Below are 22328 nucleotides of genomic sequence, written 5' to 3' on the forward strand. Positions count from 1 at the left end.
GGTAGTAATTAATATTCTATTCACAATTTTAATTGATTTGGTATGTAAATAATTGTCTTCTAATTCTAATTGATTATATGGAATAATTATTAGAAACATACCGAATAGTATTTTTCGAAATAATTTCTATTTTTGCACTATTATACTTTGTGATGAAACCAATGAAACTTTCTTAATTTTCCAAATTGGGAATTAAATGCAATTATTTGTTTATTACCTTCTCAGAGAAGTATTTTTTATTTTTAAATTATAATCTATTTTTCAATTTAGAAAATTTTTATCCAAATGTGAAGTGTATTTTTTCCCCGGTTTGTAAACTTTGTTTTGAAAAGTATAAAGGTACACTCTCACCTCACTGCCTGCCTGCCTGCGCAGGCAGGCGCCATAAGAGTGAGAGAGAAAAAACATTTAATTTGAATTTTCTTACTCTCTTACTCCTATGTGTTACCATGTCAACCTGCAGGCAGGCAGGCAGGCAGTAGGAGCTGTGCCAGCGCCTTAAAGGTCAGGCCACACCGCTATAAAGCCAGTGTTTACAATCACAAGAAAGCAGGGGTGTGGCCTTTAGGTTTGAAATAGTTTCATGTGAATGTACCTTAATAGTCTAGTTGACTGCACAGCCCTGGTGTTGTGCGGTTAACTTCAGTTTGTTGCAAACACCACTGCCACTGCACACCACACCACCTAACCATAAGTTTTGTGTGTGCAGGTGCAACTATTTAATACATATATATGTTAATCATATATACTTAGTGCCCTACACACACCCACCACTGCTACTGGGGAAAACAGTGTGTGGAACGAAGTGTAACAAGAGCGGGCAAGAGCGCGAGCAAAGAGTTTGGTTTAGACTTAGTTGGGTGAAGAAGATTGTTCGGTGGTCGACAGCGGTCGGGTCGTGGAGTGAAGTTGTGTTGCGAGTGGTGTGTGTTGGTTGGTTGGTCGTCGCGCTGGTCGTGTCGTCGGGACGGTGTCGAGTTTTTTTTTCTCTTCAAAAAACACGGGCCCCACTGTTTTCGCTTTACTGGAAGAACGACGTGTGAAAGTGAATATATCAGAACGTGAATAAAGAAACGTGTTCTGGAGCCATGTCCGAAGAGAGTTTGGATGATCAACAGCAAAGTAAGATATTTCTCGAAAGATACATAAAATAGAATGGAATCTCCTGTGTCGATTTTCTAATTTATATATAACATTTACCTAATGATAAGATAGCGTTTACCTAATGATAATAATTGACTGAAAAAGGGAGGTCAAAAATCGGACATTTTAATTTCGGGGCATGCATCTTGTATGCGGGGTTTTCAAATAAATTTTGTCTTGCAAGTTTTTTTGAATCTATTCTCGTTGAGAAATGTTTGATGAATTGATAATTTAATTATGTTGGCGTTCTGTCAGAGGATTGTTGAAAAAAAATTGCTATTTTTCGCAATCTCCCAGGATTCAAGATGGCTGGCCGCGTATCGGTTAGTGTGAGAGAGAAGAAAACCACGATTGCTTTTCTGCCAGCGACTCCCCCGAGTGGTCGTTTCCGACGTTGATTCGTCGCACTGCCGGTTTCCTGCAGTGATCAGTGACCCTTTTTTTTCTCATATATAAATTTAGCCTTTTTCAAGAAAAAGTTAAAAAAGTCGAAGGTCAAAAGGAGATTTTGGAACAGTCCTTTGGATGAATGATGGCAGATGCTTGATCTTCCGCTTGATTCTATCTTAACACATGCATGATCAGAAGGAGGAATTATTCGCGCGTGCACACAGGAGGTTCCGTTTGATTGGAGTAAATTTTAAATTGCACGTGCCATAAGCTCAGCGGAATTATTGAATTTTTTACATTTTTCCTTTTTTTATAATTTTTCAATTCGTTTATAAACAATTTCTTTACATATCAGAGAAGAATTTTACTACTATTCGAGTTTAAATCTAAAAATTCATACGTGACATCTATTTGAATTATCAATATTTTTGTTATTATATGTTAGTAATTTATTCTCTTCCATTCTAGCTTCCACCCCTTAATTCACAGTGGAACAATTCCGTTTTTGAAGCGCTGTCGCTAGGTGGATCAAAGTTTTGACAAATTTCCTTGATAAATTAGTGCCGTTCGAGTTTAATTATTTGACCTTAATTTTCATTGACACATGACTCAATATTCGTAATTTTTACCGATCAGTTGTTATCAAACTAAAATTTCAGTCAATATTTTTCTCAAGAAATAAGAAAAGAAAAAAATTAGTGTTGCTAAGCGGTTGAAATTTAAATGAAGGGCACGATTTATAGGGTTGCTATGCAACAAAAACAACTTTTTATATTGTAAAAATCAGAAATATTTTTTTTTTTACAATTATCCATCATTAGAAGAAGCTTGTTATTATCTTTCTGATAGAATTTTTTACCTGATAAAGAAAAATAACTTCAAGTCAAGGTTGAAAAAAGTTTAACAGAATGTTTATCGATAATAAAAATTTTGTTCTACTATTCTTTAAACTATTTTTATTGATTTTCTCGGACGATAAGGTCTTTACAGAGACTCTTATTAATAAAATAATAAGTGGAATAAATAATGTTTTAAAAACATGTGAGAAAATTCTTGACACCTACTTACGGACTACAACAATCATTATTATTGAATGACACAGTTTAAAACTGAATTTAATTTGTAGAAAAGTTTGTATTTTTTGTAACAATCTTATCCTTTTAATAATTAAGCAATGCATTTAAATTATAATAATAGAACGTTGAAAAGTAAATCAAACCATCAATCGCGGATAATTAGACACTAAAATTATTTTATTCACATTCTGAATTTAGTTATTTTTTTATTGCAGAATATGGAAATCCAGGAGGAATGGATGCAGGAGGAGCTGATTTTGACTCTGGTAAATAGAACTTTTTTTTGAAACATACCAGAAAAAAAATTATAATTTGATTAAATTTAAATCTTATAATTTAATTTTCCAAGTAAAAAAAAGGGTTCTTCATGGAATCACTTTCTTTTCTGATGTTCCAATTCGATATAATATATTGACGTTCCGGAAATTGTTTCCTCGTAAAATAAATACAATTTACATTTTAGAATATAGATACAAAAACTTTAAATTTTTTTTATAAACTAGATCTAAAATTCAAAATTAATAACTAATTTTCGACCTTTATAAAATATGGACACAGACAAATTTTTAATTTATTTCATTGTAATATTTCTATTACAATCTATGGAATATTTTTTCGTAATTTCAAATTCTCGCGCCAATAACTTGTGGCGCCATCTAGTCTCAACTAATAGATTTTGCAGAAATTCAATTATTGAATTAAATCGAAATCATCGAAATAAATAATAAATACAGAAAAGAAACTTAGTTTCAGTATAAAAAAATGATTATGAAGAATTATGGGAAATATGAAGAAAAGAGTTAAAAAGAAATGAGTGTAAAAAAAGGAAAAATGAAGTTTTTTTTCTCTTTGAGAAGAAGACCAAAAAAGGATATTTTTATTCGGTGAAATGTTAAAAGCGTTAAAAGCAGAAGACTTACAAAAGAAGAAGGAGAAATTACCATCGGTGTTGAATCAGCTGTCAGTGACGTCACGTGGTACAGGAGAAAGAGAGTGAGTGAGTGAGATAGAGAGAGAGAGAGAGAGAGGTGGAGTTATGTCACGTGGTTTGTTCGTGACATGTGGCGCGCGTGGTTATTTGGAAGTAAGAATTGAATTCTGATTGGTTATCCTGCGCCACCATGATGCGCACATTCCTGCAGCATGACAGCCCATGAATGACCGGTACCAGAGCTGCCAGGTACCCTCACCAAACGCAACTGCGCTTGCGCTACAAAAATGCTTCTATTTGTAGAATAAAACTTGTCCATCTAAAGTACTTTATATGTTTAAATATAAAACGTTTTAAAAATGCGCGGTTCATTTCGCCAATAAGATCATTTTTGTAGTGCAAGCTAAGTTGCATTTGGTAAGGGTACTTCTGATTAGAAGGTAATTTTGTAAAAGAAGAAATTGAAATTGTTAAAAAAAAAGTTTAAAATTAAAGTGAAATGTTGAATCAAGTTAAAATGTTTTGAAAAAATTAAAATTTAAAAATTACACCGTTAAACTGAAACTAAATTATAAGTAAAAAAGAGAAAAATGATTTAAATTTAAAGAAATAAATGTCTTTTACAAAATTACCTCCACTCCTATTATTGATTATTTTAATTTATAAAAAAAAACACAAATGTGCTTTTGTTTTTATAAAAAATTTGAAAAATTCAAACAATAATCAGTAAAAGAAGTAGCATGTTTTTTAATTTCTTAAAAAACCTGGTATGCCTTTTTACAGGCTGGTTCGGATCTCATAAGAGATCTCCCGGTATGTACAATGGCAAAAAGCCATCACCACCAGGACCGAATAATGTTTTGTTAAATTATATCCGCAATTAAGCAGTATATTGTCCATCGTAGAAATTTGTATTTCCGGTTGTTGAGGTTCCTCCTTTTCAATGTCCTTGAAGAGATTTACTTAGTGCTGAAAAAGAGAAAGTAATTACAAATTAATTAATTTTTTAATGTTTTCCATAAAAAAACTATTTTTTAACTATTTTTTAAATATAATTTTTAAAAACTTACATTTAAAAATAAATGTTGAAAGTGATGGGAAAAATTATTTCTGCAATTCTGCAGCCTCAGGTTCAATGTCATCATTCTTGATCCGAAATAGATGGTGATTTTTTATGGAATCCTTTGGTATGATCTTCTCTTGAACAAGTGCAAAATTAAGAATATTACGCCCTGCATTTACGTCTCTTTCCCACGTTGTTTTGCATTTCGCACAATAAGTGTACCGATGGGGACTTTTTGATATTTTAAGTGGTCTCACACAGCGACTACACATTTTTGTTGTATTAAACTCATTTACTTTCACGACTAGCAATTTATCTTTTCCTAATTCTTCTGATCTTTGGAAAAGAGTTTGTTGAATACTGTAATATTTTTGCATATCTATACCTTTTTTTTATTAATTCTCTTCTTCTGTAGTCGCCCATTTGCCATCTCATCATCCAACTACCAATGTTAATAGCTGAATCCTTTTTTACATTAGTGGTTGGATTAGGATCGTTTTCTCTACTGACGCCAGCCAGAGTCGCCCTCGCACCAGGATCAAAACCACAAAATTTTTTGTAACTTCCAACTTCCTTCTTTGATTGCACAACATCATGTTTTGTGGGTAAATCAAAAATTACTGACACGTCCACACCATTTGTCGTTATTGTACCAGAGAATTTACCACCATTCTTTAATTTTTTTCGACCTCTTTGGATTGATTTAAAGTTGAACATTGAATTCCACCTTTCTTCATTGTTCATTTCTCTTAAGCGCTTCATTTCATCGTCCATTTTATCAACTGCTCTTTGAAGATGATCCTTATTTGTTCCTGATTTTTTTTTCTTTTTTTGTAAAATTGCCTTTTTTTCTTTAATTTCTTGAATAACAGTTGCCACTTGCAAATCTTTTAAAGCAGTATTTGTATAAACGACATGCTTCATGCCTAATGAAATTTGTGGAATTAATGTGAAATTCTTCTTCTTTTTATCATGAAATTCTTGTTGAATCATAATGAAAAATGGCAAAAATTTATGCCATTCTTCATCTTTTGTCAATTTTCTAAAGTCCAATTTTTTTTCATTGGTAGCATCAACATCATCCTTTTTCAGTAAATCAATAGGGAATCCTTTCACTTTACATTTATTTTCTTGCAGCAGGAGATTTAAAGCAGCAACAGATTGTTTATAAAATGAAGGCCTTCTTTTTCGAAAATTCTTGTTTTCCTTATTCTTCTCTTTTTCTTCTTCTTTTTCCTTATTCTTCTCTTTTTCTTCTTTTTTTTCCTTTTTAGATTTTTTTCTTCGCCTTCTTGGCCTTTTTTTATAATAGACTTTATCGCAATGTTTGCGATATTTTTCCTGTCGAACATATCTTTCATCGCAATAGTCTGATGATTTTTTTTCTCGCATTTCATCTGGAAATTGTTTTTGAGATTTTTGAAATTCTTTTCTTTCTTCATTTTTAATGCTATTTTTTAAACTTCTAATTTTTATTTTTTCATCATTATCATTTTCGATACGGTAAACTGAACAAATTTCTTGAATTTCATCTTCTTCCATATGATTTTTTTCTTCGTATTCAATTTCCATTAACAGCTGCAAATATCTTCTTAATCGTGATGCTGCATGCGTCGTGAAATTTGTTTTAAAGTTTTGATTTAACACTAAAGCTGCCTCCTGAATTATTGCAGTTCTATATTCTCCGTCATAAAGTGGAATGTCATTCCTTAATTCTTTATATTCGTTGACCATTGTATTTATTTTCGCATCCTGTTCAGTTACTTTACGTTGAGCATTTACTTTCTGCTTTAATGATATTAAAAATGACAGAAAGTCGGGACCATTGTTGGTCCATTTCTCCAACAATGATGGACAATTTTCAACATTTTCAACATTCGTTTCTTCATACAGGCCGAATAATGCCATTGTTGTTGCCTCATACATCATTGATGAAACAACCTTTGCATCTTCTTCAATTCGATTTTTTATGTTTGCTGATTTACATAATTTTCCCAAACAAACTTTTACCGTATGCTTTTCTGTTCCCATTAATTCCAATCTTCTTCTCACTTTATGATGCAACGGTTTATCAATATTTTCATTATCCAAAGTAATTGACGTTCTTTTTCTGTTTGAAGAAACACCAATTGCAGATTTCTCGACACTGTATTTCTTTCGTTTTGAAGAAGGGCCAGCACCACTTTCAATTGATGAGTCAACACCTATAATTGGAAGAAATGGAAATTTTATTAATTTTATATTGAGAGCGATTAGGAAAATATAATAAAAGAAAATGGAATAAAAATTTTACCTTCTCTTTTTGAAGTTGATGTTGAATGGGAAAATTTAGCTTCTTGATTTTTCGATTTCTTTACTGTTGAAGAAGTGATTTTTAAATCGAGTCCAGTTGATGACGATGATAATAATGATGTTTCTGTTGGTACACGGTAAACTGAACACGGTGACAGCTTTTCAGGAGGATCACTTGGTGCTGAAAAAGAAAAAAAGGAATTAAATAAATTAAAATTTTTAAATTGTTATTTTAATAAAATATTTTTAAAATGTACCCAGGTGAAAATGATTCATCGTACGAATCATTTTTTCCTTGGTTAATTATTAAAAACTTACATTTCAAACTTAATCTTTGACTATGAAATGAAATTGTTTTTTCCGGACCTTTACTCGAAGATAAAATTTGCTTTTCAGTCTTTCCAATTGAACTGATAGACATTTCTTCGCGAGATCTAGTTGGTGCTGAAAATTAAAAAGAAACAAAAGAATTAAAATTAAAAAGTTCCTTAATTTAAATCAAATACTAGAAGAAAATAATTTTAAAAAACTTACATTTTAAACTCAATCTTTCACTAGAAGAGAAAAATTGTTTCTCCGGAATTCCAGATTTTAGATCTTCAGTCTTTCCAATCGAACTGACACACACTTCTTCGCGAGATCTGGTTGGTGCTGAAAAATGAAAAGAAGGAATAAATAAATAAAAATTAATAATTTTTTAATTTAAATCAAATACTTGAAGAAAATAATTTTAAAAAACTTACATTTTAATCTAAACCTTCCACTTAGGCCAAAAGTTTTCTTCTGTTCTTTTGGAGGTTCAGCCTGCTCAGTCATTGAAGTTGTTGGTGATTGAGAAAATGTCAAATTTTCGTCAGATTTTTGTATCTGTGAGTTACCGTAAAAAAATCTGGTAGAATGTCCTTCACGAGATTCATTTGTTGCTGAAAAAATAGAGAATAAACAAATAAATTACAATCGTTAACTTTACATGTAAATAAAAATATTTTTAAAATACATCTGTTAAACACTAACATTTTAAACTCAATCTTTCTCTGGAAGTAAAAGATTGTTTCTCCGGAATTCCAGATTTCACATTTTCAGTCTTTCCAATTGAACTGGTAGACATTTCTTCGCGAGATCTAGTTGGTGCTGAAAATTAAAAAGAAACAAAAGAATTAAAATTTAAAAATTCCTTAATTTAAATCAAATACTTGAAGAAAATAATTTTAAAAAACTTACATTTTAATCTGAATATTCCACTCGGGCGAAAAGTTTTCTTCTCTGCTTTTCGAGGTTCAGCCTGCTCAGTCATTGAAGTTGTTGGTGATTGAGAAAATGTCAAATTTCCGTCAGATTTTTGTGTCTGTGAGTTACCGTAGAAGAATCGGGTAGAATGTCCTTCACGAGATTCATTTGTTGCTGAAAAAATAGAGAATAAACAAATAAATTACAATCGTTAACTTTACATGTAAATAAAAATATTTTTAAAATACATCTGTTAAACACTAACATTTTAAACTCAATTGTCGTTTTCTCTTCATTATGTCAATACAGTAGATACTGGTACATGAATTTCTGTAAAAAAGAAAAATTTTTTGTAAAAAAAACAAAATAATAAGGGTGCAATCTAATGGCATCGTTTTGCGTTGGGTTTTGTAATTAGGCTATTTGGGTATTTTTTTAAAATTTTAGCAACTACAAGCTACTACTTGTGTTAATATATATATATATTTTTTTTAAAATTTCCATTACATTAAATTCACAAATTATTAGAGATCAAGCAACTATTTACAAAAATGATAATAAAATTCTTTAAAACGAAATTCAATTAGTAGTTTAAAAAAAATCTTTGAAATTCAATTATATTGTCTTGAAATTAGAAAATAATCAATTATTTGAGAAAATCATTTTCAAAAAGATGAATTATTTAACAAAATTTTCATTAAAATAATTATAGTTTTGATAGAAATTTGAAAAAAGTCTGTATAATATAATGTAATAAATAATTTATAAAGTTTCTAAAATGAATTCTTTTAATAGTCAAGTTACAAAAAGCAAAGCAAATAACGATGCCATGGGACTGCACTCGGGGACTTATTTTATCAACGATTATTTAATAAACTGTCGAATAACGTTAAAAATTAAATGTACACACGATTATTAAACGATCTATGTAACAATCGGGATTAATTGAAGAGAAAAAATTACTTATTAGTCGCTTTTTGAGTGTAACAATTTTTTAATGCCTCGTCAGAACAAGAGGTATTATTCATTACTTTAAAAACGAAATTAACCCGCGTGATATTGTTATTAATGAATAGAGAAAAGAAAACACGTATGTACATAAAATTTCAAAAAATTTAACGTTATCCGTATGCCCTAACGATGGGTCTATCATTAAAAATTGTATTCGTTGCCGTAAAACAGCTTTAGTCTTTTCAGTATGCCTTTAAAAGGCTTTGCCGTAATACAGCTTTACGTCCTTCTGCCTTAAAAAAGCTTTGCTGTAATACAGCTTTACGTCCGTTTGCCTTAATAAGGCTTTGCCGTAATACAGCTTTACGTCCGTCTGCCTTAATAAGGCTTTGCTGTAATACAGCTTTACGTCCGTCTGCCTTAATAAGGCTTTGCTGTAATACAGCTTTACGTCCGTTTGCCTTAATAAGGCTTTGCTGTAATACAGCTTTACGTCCGTTTGCCTGAATAAGGCTTTGCTATAATACAGCTTACGTCCGTCTGCCTTAAGGGTGCGATCCCATGAATGCAGAATACGTCGACCGAAAGCAGAAAATCATGAGAGTGAAAAGAACAACAATATCTATCTATCTCTTTCGCACTCATGATTTTCTGTTTTCGGTCGACGCATTCTGCTGTAATGGGATTGCACCCTAACAAGGCTTTGGTACTATTGCTTACCTGTAACACAGCTGAGCATGAAGTGCCAGTCTCGTCTCGGGCGCCTGCTTATATACCCGTGTCCCCACCACTTCGAGCGTCCCCACCAGTGCGCGCTTGTACTACTAGCGCCGTGGTGATGTACAAACTATTTCAAGCATATTGTCGGTAACTCGTACCACGAGTCGATAATGCAGAAAGTGAAATTACCTATAGTTGTGTCAAAAAAGAATGACCGGTACGTCATCAGAGCACCGATTTCATTTACTTGACGACACATACGTGGTTGTTTTCTATATACTCGTTGTTCGTCTCGGGATAGAAATGTACTTTCCTCTATTCGTCATAGCCGTCACCGCGAAACGCGATGTGTCATCGTTGCACTGACTCTTACAAACAACTCGTGTCTCGAATCATCATCATCATTTTCAGTTAACCTCTCTACGCGAAATCTCTTTCTTTTCCTCTAGTCCTTTGAAACTTTCGTTTCCTTCATCTAATCAGAAATTCCGAAAAGTTTACTTTTCGTAGTAAACTTTAAACGATACCGAAAAACTATTTCAAGAAAGTATCATTTTTAAAAAGAGAATCGTGTGTCACAAAATGGTATTTAGCGTATTTCTTGAATTTTATTGTGAATTTATCTTTGTGAGATTGTGACAGTTTATTGACTTAAAAGGTAATCGCACGATCTGACAATGTACACGTGATTCCCGGTCGCGTGTGAGTCATGTCGAAATTCCGGATCTTCTCTGCTGGTGGTCCATTGTTTTTTTAGTATGAAAATCTATTGAACTTTCTATTTTCGATTATTTGCAAATGTAATTTCCAATTTTCAACTGTAAATAAAAGGGAGAATTTTAACGGAAATAATATTTCTTTTTATAGACTTCTTTAGAAATAGAATTTTATTTTCTTCATTGTCAGATCGTGCAAAGTAGACTTGCTGTCGCTTATCTCTCGTCTCTTATTCGTCTCGAGAATGAATTTCTTGTTTCACCGGAAGATTCATTATAAGGATTAAAAAAGAATTATAATATAATTATATAGTACCTAATAATTGATTAATTTTCATTTATTTTTATTTATATTTCAAATTGACGAAATCCAGATTAGATTCCTAACATAACCTAAAATTACTTTAAGAGTTCATTGTCATTCTTTTTACTAAAAATCCAGTAACTAATAAAGAACCTTCTTGTTTCGTTTTAAAATTATTTTTTAAATTTAATTCTTTCTTCTTGTGCTTTTAGGACCGATTTTCAAATGTTTCGTGTGACGAAAACAAAAGATGAACGAAAGTGTTTAAAGGGACTGTATTCACATTTCACGAGTATTGTTCTCTGATATTTAATTGCAAAAAAAATATGTAAGAATCGTGAACAAATAGTGACAGTTTAAAGTGAAAAGAACGAGATTTCGCGTCCGGTTATTACTTTCTGAGAGAAGAAAGAAATCGTGTCGATTGAATAGTGATTCTCGGCTGATATGGGAGAACTCGTTCAACTAATTCAAAACGAATGTCCGACAAATGTTGAGAGAATTTTGACTAACGGTTGGGGTGACACTATGGATAAAATACAATACTGGAAGCCAGAAGGTAGTCTCTTTTTCTTAATTCAAAACTTTCATTCTAGACAAAATTGTCGAAAAAAATGAGAAAATGAAAATTTTTCATCGATAAATTCTCGAATTCCCGTGTTGTTTTTTTCCTCTTCTCTTGGCACTTGGGAAGTCCCCTGAGATGTCACATTCAGTTGATACTTTTGTCCGCGCACAGTAACGACAATTATTTATAGAAACTCTTTTTAGGACTTTGCACTGAAGTGATTCGTCTTATTTTTGTTTTTTGTTTTTTTTTTGTTTGTTATTTTTTTCTCTAATTGACAATTATTTTAAAATCAAGAGTGTAACGTATGGGAGGAGAAATATTTTCTTTTCCTTTTGACAATTGTATTTCTTTCGTTTCGTCAGCAAATTGAGAATATTGTAATTATGACGCCTAAGAAGAAGAAGAAGAAGAAAAAGAAAAAGAAAAAGAAGCGAAAGATGAAAGAAATTTACAAAGAATTTGTAAATTCGAAATTCCCTCGAGTTTTATTTCCAGATTTTGATGAATCAAATTTATTTATAGTTCCTCGAACAAAGATATCGGTATGATTGAATATTTTTGGCGAAATTGTTCCACGAATGTGTTTTTTTAATTTAAAAATTAGCGAAAATTTAGAAAATAGGTAAAAAAATTGGATTAAATAGAAAAGATAGAAATTCAATTTACTAATTGGTTTTTTGTTTTAAATTTTGCTTAAGTGGTGAATTTGTTTGAGGACGAGGGACGACGAAGACGACGACGCATCGTTGACGGTCATGGAAACAAGGCTTTAGTCGACAGGAAAGGGGAATGCAGTTCGCATTGAGGCAGGTCGCGGGCGCGCAGAGATCAATGCACTTGCTCCTTGGAGTACGTGCATACATGTATTCCGTCTACGTTACGTCCACGTCCAAGTTCGTGCCACAGGCTTGTAAACGTAGTCGAAAAAAGGGAGAGAAAAAGAAATGCGATCATCCACAATGGTCCACTCGAAATCGACACACCATCAAATAAGTGCCAATATTCACTCAAATCATCTTTCCATTTTTCCAACGAAAACAATTTAGTTTTCGGTTTCTATCATCAGACACCGGAAGTGTGTCCAATAATTACATCCACTCGAAGAAAACTGAAAAGCAATTTCGCACAATTCTGCTTTTGAGAAAAAAAATTACGAATGACAGGAATAAAAGAAGCAAACACTCTGCAATATGTGAATAATTGTGATCGACTACAACTAACGTGTTACGTAAGAAGTGAAGGAGAAAAATATCAAGTTTCCATAAGGAGCTTTCGAAAACAGAGATTGAAAAAAGAAAATTTCTGTCCTAGTGCGAAGGAAATAGAAAAATGATTGAATTTGACAAATTTCCAATTTTCGAAAGTGTGGTTCGAGAAATTTTATTTTGATGGAGATTTTTTGTAGAGAATTTTTATTCGAATGAACGGGGCGAGATAATAAGGAGTCGTAAGATTTTCAGCGTTCTTCCTGATAAATGGTGACCTAGTAAACCCTTCGAGGTAGTTTTTCTCTCTCTCTCTCCTCTCTGGAGAATGGGGAATTACAAAGTCTACCTCAGAGAAAATAATACACGACGACGACGACGACGACGACAATATTTCGATGGAATTTCTCGAAATTTGAACCAATATTTATTACAAGACGGGTTTTAAAAATGAAAAAAATACATATTTTTTCCCAAGTGGAGGAAATTTTCCATTTTTCGAAAATATAAAATAGATGAACATTTTTGGAAGCAGAAATAAATTTGGATAACAATTTCTTTGAAATTAAAAAGAAAGTAATAAAATTAAAATAAAACAAAACTTATATAGAATTAAATTTTAATTTCTATTAATTTACTTTAAATTGAATTGATTATTAATTGAATATGAATAATTGAGTAAAATTGAATTGATAGCAACTTGAAAATCGAAATTTGATTTTTGGAAAAGATTTGTCATCAATATGTTCCGAGTGAAAAAATAATTGTTTGAATTATGAAGAGAAATGTTTCTGAGGAAGGAGAGGATATTTTTGACGAATCGCTTGGATAAATATAATTGCTAATTGGGTGAGAAGATAATTGAATCGAGGTGTTGTTTCAACGAGATTTTGAAAGGGAGTATGTTCAGATATACCGATTATCGCAGCATCGACAAGATGTTTAAGAGCAGAATCTTCCAGGGTGACCTCAGCCCTGTCCCCATTTCAGGCAGCCTGCAACAATCCAGTATGTACCCACCGCGATTGAAACGCCTCATTTTTTTCCTTTTTTTCCTTTTTTTAATTTATGCAAATTTTCAATTATCTCATTTGCTCTTTTATTCATAAATTTTAAAAGGCATTTGTCGAATGATTTTCATCTATTTTTGGCGATGTTCGGATATTTTTTCGTCCACAAAAGTAAATTTTGTATAGACGAAAAAATATTCATTTTCTCGAACGAAAAGTAAATTTTATAAAGACGAATATTTTTCGCCCGAAAAGTAATTTTATAAGGACGAATATTTTTTCGATTTTACATATTTTTCTATTTTCGTTTAACTGAATCGAATTTTTCTATTCATAGGATAGTAAATAGTAAATAGTAAGCGAATTACAAATAAATTTAATCGATTTTATTTTCAAAGAAAATTGACAATTTGGAGGGATTTTCATTTCGGAGAATTTTGTCACTTACAATTTTTTCTTTTAGGGAAATTTGAATTAGACATGAAAAAAGATGTTCTTAGAATTTTGTACAACATTTTTGTTATTTCATTCAATTTATATTTTATATTAAAAATATTATTCGGTAATTAAAAAAATTAATTATTTCCTAAGCAGAAATTTTCAATTTTCACTATTTTCTATTTTATTTAGTGAGTTTTTGAAAAATATTAAAACCGAAAGAAAATGTCACTCAGAGTTTTAGGAAAAATAAAAGAAAATTTATTGACTCTCAAAAGGTGAAAAAGTGTAAATAAAAAATTAATTTGTAAATTTTCGAAAAATATTTAAACCGTAAGAAAATCTCACTCTGAATTTTAGGAAAAAGGAAAAGAAAATTTATTGTCTCTCAAAAGGTGAAAAAGAGTGTAAATAAAAAAGTAGAAAATTAACAAACTGATGAGAATATAAAAACTCGAAAATTGTAAATAAAAAGAACAATAAACAAACGCGGAAGTTTCAATCAGTTTTCTTTTGCTTTTCCACTCTCGCCTCTCTCTCTCTCTCTCCTTCACCTCATTTTACAAACGTCCTTGACACAGTGTCAACCTCTCTGTATTTTTCGTGAAAATCGAGCGAATCCTTTTGGACTGGAAGATGAAGATCAAAAGGAAAAGAGAATTTGAAAATTGATATTTTAAAGGAAAAATTGAGAAGACAAAAAAGAAAAAGTGAGAAAAATTAAGGAAATTGCGAAAGGAAGGGATTGATGACCCGAAGGCGCAGCTGTTATTGATCTCCTAGAGGACAGGAAACGTTTCTCTATAAATAATTTTCTATTTTAACTCTTTTCTTCATTAAAAAAAATAGAAACAAGTTCAAACTTCGATTTTAAGTAGTTTGTCAAAATAGAAAAAAAATGTGAAGAATATAAAATTTTATTTGAAGGAAAAGAAGTGACCATTTTACTTCCGATTGTTTCTGGAATGACCCAGTGAGCTTAGTTTGAAAGTAACCAACCCCTTCCTCCCATTTAGCCCAGTTTTCTAAAGATCTCTCTCTCTCTCTCTCTCTCTCTCTCTGTCTCTCTGCCTCTCTCGGAAGTTAGTAGGATCAATTCACGCGCCTCTCTTACCACCGTGATGCTGGAGATGAGAATTGTTCTCAAGTGGAAGAAATCTCTCTCTCTCTCTCTTATAAATTCTTGATAGTTTCTAATAGCTAAACATTGTTTTCTCCATTTCTTTATATTTATCTTTACTTTTCCTCTATATTATACATTTATTTGATCTTTTGATTTCATTTTTATTTGTTTTATTTCTATTTTATTTTATTTTTTTATTTTATCTATTTTATCTATTTAGGTATTTTTATTTTATTTATATTGAAACTTTACATCATTTATAGGTATAATTAAATAAACGACTAAAATTGCGCCTATGTTCAAAATACACAATTTAGAATTTTAAAACAAAATTTGAACAAATTTTGTCAATTTTGTAGATTTGTACAATTTAAAATTAATTCTAATTTTGAAAATGGAACAATTAAATACAAAAAAATATACGAAAGTTAAGGTTTTGAATTATAATATAAATAATGAAGAGAGGAAATAATTATGTATTTCGATTAAACGGTAAAAAGAGTATAATTAAATATCTATGTTCTATTTTTTAGTAATTAGAAAAAATATAAATATTTTGTTGGTCTTGGAAAACTAGAAATTGATTTGAAATTGAATATTTTTAGGTCAGCAAGGTCAGCAAGCCGAGCAGGAGTTGGCGACGAAAATGTTGCAAATACAAAGTAAAAGGTTCTACCTTGATGTAAAACAGAACAAGCGTGGCAGATTTATCAAAGTTGCGGAGGTAATTAAATATTTCACTTTATATACAGTTTGTCGCATTCATTCATTTAGATAAATAAAGCTTGTAATTTGTATTTTCTTTTTTTTCTGAAATAGAACTCTTTGTATCAAATTTAGAATGAAAAAGAAATTTCTTTTCATAATGCAAATTTAGAGAAAAAATATAATTAAAATTTGAAAGATAAATTTGAAGTTTAATTTTAATTAATTTAATTATCTTTTTGAAAGATAAAATTTAGAGAAATTATTATTCAAATTCAGAAGAAAAAAATTATAGTTAAAATTTAGAGAAACTATTATTCAAATTTAGAAGAAAATAATTATATTGAAAATTGTGAGGAAAAAATATTGAAATTTAGAAGAAAAAGAATTAAAAATTCGGAAGAAAAAAAATATAATTAAACATTATTTTTTTGTTCCAATAGATTGGAGCTGATGGGAGAAGAAGCCAAATCTTCCTAGCACTTAGTACAGCATCGGAATTTCGAGATCATCTTTCAACCTTTAGTGATTATTACGCATCTTTAGGTAATTTTTTATCTTTTTGGAAATTCTTTTTTTTTACATAAATTAAATACGAAAAATTTGATTTATTCGAATTTTATTAAATTTTTGTGACTGTTCAGGTCCACCAAATCCTGATAATGTTCCGGATGATGGGAAACTTAAGTCGGAAATGATGGTTAAGGATAATAGGCGGTATTATCTAGACCTTAAGGAAAATTCTCGTGGCCGTTTCCTGCGGGTGAGTTCCGCTGTATGTACCGACCAGCAAATATATAATTTTTTTAGCTTTTATTCTTTTTTCACATTATAATCAAAAATGCAATTTTTTTTCTTTTCTTTTTTAAATTTCAAAATTAGAAGATACGATGAAAATCCTGGCAACTGTAACAAACTGCAATTTTTTTTTCTCTTTTTTATATTTATAAAAAAAATGAGAAAATACGATGAAAATACTGGCAACTGTATCGAAAGGCAGTAATTATTTTCATTATGTAATTTAAAAATGAAAAGACGCCGTAAAAAACTGGCAATTGTATCAAAATGCAATAATTATTTCTTTTATATTTAAAAATTAAAAAAGAAAAAGTGATAAATTAGAAGCGGATTTTTTGCAAAAGTCAAAGCAAATGAAAGGCAAATGAAATTAAATGATTGTATACATTGACTAGGTGTCGCAAACGATAACACGAGGGGGACCGAGAACACAGATCGCGATACCAGCGCAAGGTATGATCGAGTTTCGCGATGCCTTAACAGATCTTCTCGAGGAATTTGGCACGGATGATGGTGGCTTTAAGGGAGACTTACCCGAAGGACGTTACATGCGCGTCGACAATAAAAATTTCTACTTCGATATTGGACAAAATAATCGAGGCATTTACATGAGAATCTCTGAGGTTTGTTTCGAAAAATGATTTTTCATCAAATTTCCAATCAAAATGATTGGAATTATCGTTGTATTCCGGTAAACTGTTCGCAATTTGAATCTAGTTGTTTTTGTCTGCATTTTCATATAATTTCTCTCTTTCTTTTGAATTTTTAAATTAAAAAACTCTGATTTTTTGTTTTCAAGATTACATAATAACAATTAATTAAACACAATTTATTTTAGGAAAATTCATAATTTTCAAAACAATTACACAGAATTTTATTAAACTTTTATCAACCAATTCTTTCAAGGAATTTAATTAAAATTGAAATTTTAATTTTTTATTTAATTCTTTCGAAGAGTTTTATTATTTATGAAATTGATTTTATTTGAAGATTTTTACTAAAAATTTTCACAATGTTTGAATTGTTTCGAAGAATTATTATTATTTTTTTAAATAATTAAATTCTTTCGAGGAATTTAATTAAACTTATTGTAGGTATTAAAAATAATTTAATTCTTGTATAGAATTTTTATAAAATTTTTGAAAATAATTAAATTTTTCCAAAGAATTTTATTAAAATTTTTGATTACAATAATTATATAATTAGTGAATCTTTTTAATTTTGAATTTAAATTTAAATTGTAGAAATTCCATATTGAAAAATCTGAATTCTTCTGCGAAATTTTATTATTTATAAAAGTAATTGAATTCTAGCGAAGAATATTATTATCTATAAAAAATAATTAAATTTCCGCAAAGGATTTTGTTATTTATGAAAATAATTGAATTGTTTCGAAGATTTTAACTACAAATTTTTTACAATAATTGAATTCCTGAGAAGAATTTTATTTTTTCGAAAATAATAATTGACTTCTTTGGATAAATTTTTATTAGAATTTTTGAAATCATTCGAATTATTTGGGAGATTTTTAATAAAATTTAAGAATTGTATTGAAAATAATTAACTTTCTGTGAAGTATTTTACTATTTTCAAAAGTAATTGAATTTTCGCGAACAATTTAATTAAAATTTTTGAAAATAGTAAATTAGAATTAAAATTAGTTAATATGTGAATTTTTTCAATTTTGAATTCGAAATTATTAAAAAAAATTAAAGTTGATATTTAAATAGAAAAGAAATGTTGTAATTTAAATAATAATAAATTCAGTACCGAGTTTCGCGCGTAACATTTGCTGTTTAGAATAATTAGGAGTAATTTTGAATAATTTAGAGTAATTCTGAATAGTTTGGACCAATTTTGAATAATTTGTTTGAGAATATTCTTAGTGAAATGAATTTCTAATCGACAGGTGAAGACAAACTTCAGAACGGCCATAACAGTACCAGAGAAATCCTGGGCACGATTCCGAGACATCTTCGCGGACTATTGTGACAAAATGAAGGAGAGTGGCGTTGGCGCTGGCGGCGGAAGCAGTTCACTGTCCGAAGGAAAAGGATCAGTGATGGCACAGGTACCATCACCATCTTCTACTTCACAACAACCCAATCCCAATCCAAATCTAGATTCCCCTTTAATCAAGTGAAAAAGGCTTTAACTTAACTCGAACATTGGAATTCTAACCGTAACTCGTTTTCGAATCGTTAGGCGTTACTATATAAAAAAAATTATAATAATAATTTGTCTCTGAGTCCATATGCCGTCATCATCATCATCATCATCATCATCATCATCATCATCATCATCATCATCATCATCATCATCATCATCATCATCATTACCATTATCATCATCAATCATCGTTACTCTCGTATCCTGTGGCGTTTCTAGAATTCTGATTAAATTAAACAGAGCATCTAGTCTCTTGTCCCAATCAATTTCTCGTTTCAAAGTACATATTTCATTAAGAAAAAGAAAAAAGGCTGGACCAGTTTTATCTATTGACGAATTATTATCAAACGCGTAAAAAAGCGAGTTTTACGATTATTAAAAAAAAAAAATTTGTAGGTATTTCGAAGGTTATGGAGCGCAATGTCCTTATTTGGACGGGAATTGCCGTCGATTAACGTTGTATATACTACCGTTCATTTCCTCGGTTTTTCGCCCCACCCACTCCCCCCCCATTTCCCTCTCCCCACGATAATAATTGCACTTTCTTTAGCTATCAGTTTATTCATTGAAACTAAGTTCCCCACACTCCCTCTAACTCTTTACTTTCTTCCCTATTTCTCTTTCAAAACTTATCTCTCGTCAGCACGCCTCATGTCCAACGAGAAAAAAAATAATTCCTCGCGGGAAATGGACTGTAGTCGAGGTTACGTTTACAATTGAATTTGATCGTTCAGAATTTATGGATAAAATAGTTGTTATATTAACGATTTACGTCGCGGAGGAAAAAAAGAGACGAACGTCGACCGTTCCATTTTGGTGTCGCTTTAAATTTATTTTAGAGAAATATTAAAATTTTGTTTTATTGAAAAATTATTGAGAAAGAAATATCAGTGATAAAATTAAGAAAATTAAGAAAAAAATGCGCATGAGGAAAATTTTGAAATCGTCAAACGGTATACACTGCGACAACCTATAATACGCATTCACATTTACATCCTTCGTTTTTACAAATCGATCGACGTCTTTTATTGAAATAAATAATAATAATGAGGTAATATATAGAGAAGAAAAATAATAGGCGGCAAAAAGAGATAATAGCCGATTACGATCCATATAATGTGTATATTATTATAAAATATATTAAATTACAGTTTAATCGGGCACACACTTGAACGTAATCGAAAGTCTTCTTTTTATTAGCATACACATCCAGTGTGTCTGTTTAAAGAATTTTAAAGAAACAAAGAAAAAAAGAAAAAAAGATACGTTCACGATGTTTGAGCTCGACGGCCGACTTCTAATACAATTGCATTTTAGATATGTATTATACGAATAAACATATTAGGTATTTATATAGAATCTATGTAAACTGTATAATTATAACGAAATGCCAATGTCAACGGACCCAGGTGTCTGCGAAACCCAAGAAACTAAAAAGTCATATTGATTTTCAAATCACTGTCATTCATTATTGGCTGGCAGTCACTTGGGTCCGTTTTTCTTTCGGGCGCAAGGAAAACAAAAAAATCGATTTTATTCGAAATGTAATATTGAAGATCGAGTCGGAGATGGATACACGTTCGAGTTAATTCCCTGATGGAAGAGAAAAGAAAATGAAATGGAAAAAATATTTAAAAAAAGCAAAAAAAAAAAGAAAAAAAAAGAAAAAAACCAGAAAATCTTATACGCTTTCATTCTGCAACGCTGTGCTAACGATGATGTCGACAATTTTTTGAACGACTATCCGTTCCCTTTTACGTTCTTATAAAATATTATAATGATAAAATATACGTGTTAAAAAAATGAAATACTGTCCGAAAATGGAACGACAAAAACTCGTAAGCATTTCGCGCTGGTGCGAAATCTATTATTATTATAAATAAATAAGCGGCATAGATTATGCATACACAGATTTACGTGCTATTTAATTGAATATAAAAAAAGGGCGATGAATGATGATTTGCAATAAAATCAGAAGACATTTCGCAATTTCAATTGAGAGATGAAAAAAAAATTTTATTTATTTTTTAGCGATGATCTTTATTATATATTTCGATTTAAGACGCATCAAATGCGTCTTTTTAATTGTGATTGATTGTTCATATTCATATTATTGAATTTAATGTTTCATGATTATTGATTATTGATTGTTCTTAATATTGTTCTCCGTTGCATCTTCGATTTATTATTATTATTATTATTATTATCTTCTTTTTTTTGTCTCTTCTATTCTAAATCAACAATTTCGGCTGGTCTGAATTTAACTAGGATATTACATATAATTCAAAGGATAGATTAACGAAATATAAATCACAATTATAGAAATCCAAGGAGACTTAAAAAAAGAGGAATAAAGTGAAGCCAGGGTCGCCAGGAAAAATATACGTCACTCTTAAATTTGTTAAGCACCGTGTTGATTATTCGCAAAGAACTAACGTGCTTTTTTTTTTGAGAATGAAAGTACCATTTTGTTTGTTTTTTTTTTACTTTCTTCTAAAGGAAGTATTTTATTGTGTGGTTATTTAGGAATAATTAAAATTATTCGACTATTGTAAATTCAAATTTAATATTTAATAAAATAATTTTTTGAAATGTATGCGAAATTATGAAATTATAAAAAGGAATTTTACAAATATAAGAGTCTTTTTTTAATGTTCGTTGGCGACTGTGACTCTTGAGTAAAAGAAAAATGTTCAATATGAAAGGAAACGAAAAGGCATACAAAAAATCGTTCATTGGCGCAGGTGGTTATGACATTGTGATCTATACAAAATACAAATTACAAAGCATCAACAAGTAGTAAATATTTAAGATTATACAAAAAAAACTACATTCACGAAAGAAACAGAAACACATAAATATACACAATTTACACTAAAAATTGCAATTATTTTCCAATTTATAATTTAAAAAGAAAAACAGACATAACAGAGAAACAGATTTACAGAAAAAAAACGTTTCAAACACGTTTTTAAAGTAAGAAAAGTAATATAAAATAAAAAAGAAAAAACACGACACTCCTGCCACGCAGTGAGTTCTTAGACAGCTTTAAGATAATAATTATAAAAAAAAATGATAAATAATAACTATTAAATAATAACGATAAACTTTCTATATGTTGAATCGTGTCTAGTGAGAGAATAACTATTAAGAATTACTATTGCCACACACATGGATTAACACAATTTTTATGACTATAATTATTTCTTTTCTCTCCCTTTATTTCTTTTTTTAGACATTTCTCTCTCTTTCCCTCTTCTCTATCCATTTCTAAAAAAATCAAATTTCTTCTTCTCTTCTTCTTCTTCTTCTTCTTCTTCTTCTTCTTCTTCTTCTTCTTAGCTCTGAATCTATCTTCATCGGAGATTTATCAATTTTTTTAATAGAGAAAAAAATGGTGGTTGTTAGAGGATAGTTTGGTTTGCTGTTTTTTTGCAATAAAAAATACAAACGGTTATTAATCGTCGAGATTAGCTAAAGAATTAATATTATTATC

The 22328-nt window shown here is 30.2% G+C and overlaps 2 protein-coding genes across 3 annotated transcripts; one reads left to right on the top strand and one right to left on the bottom strand.

Annotated features, from left to right (window-relative positions):
• The first annotated feature begins 644 nt into the window (after positions 1-644).
• Positions 645-21428, top strand: LOC122508262 (transcriptional activator protein Pur-beta). 2 transcript variants are annotated; one of them, XM_043621522.1, is made up of 7 exons: positions 645-1122; positions 2825-2875; positions 15766-15884; positions 16309-16411; positions 16510-16640; positions 17059-17286; positions 18573-21428. In XM_043621522.1, the coding sequence occupies exons 1-7, from the start codon at positions 1089-1091 to the stop codon at positions 18804-18806; spliced, it is 900 nt and encodes a 299-aa protein (XP_043477457.1). In that variant the 5' UTR covers positions 645-1088; the 3' UTR covers positions 18807-21428. The 2 variants fall into 2 exon arrangements, with proteins under 2 accessions (XP_043477457.1, XP_043477458.1); XM_043621523.1 differs by having other exon boundaries at positions 646-1122; positions 16510-16628.
• Positions 7878-8652, bottom strand: LOC122508265. Its single transcript, XM_043621527.1, has 3 exons — positions 8388-8652; positions 8117-8296; positions 7878-8026 (listed from the first exon to the last, which is right to left on the bottom strand). Exons 1-3 carry the CDS (start codon positions 8512-8514, stop codon positions 7905-7907), a joined length of 429 nt encoding a protein of 142 aa, XP_043477462.1. The 5' UTR covers positions 8515-8652; the 3' UTR covers positions 7878-7904.
• Positions 21429-22328: the final 900 nt, after the last annotated feature.

The sequence above is a fragment of the Leptopilina heterotoma genome, unplaced genomic scaffold (assembly GCF_015476425.1).
Source record: "Leptopilina heterotoma isolate Lh14 unplaced genomic scaffold, ASM1547642v1 Lhet_53, whole genome shotgun sequence".
NCBI classification, from domain to species: domain Eukaryota; kingdom Metazoa; phylum Arthropoda; class Insecta; order Hymenoptera; family Figitidae; genus Leptopilina; species Leptopilina heterotoma.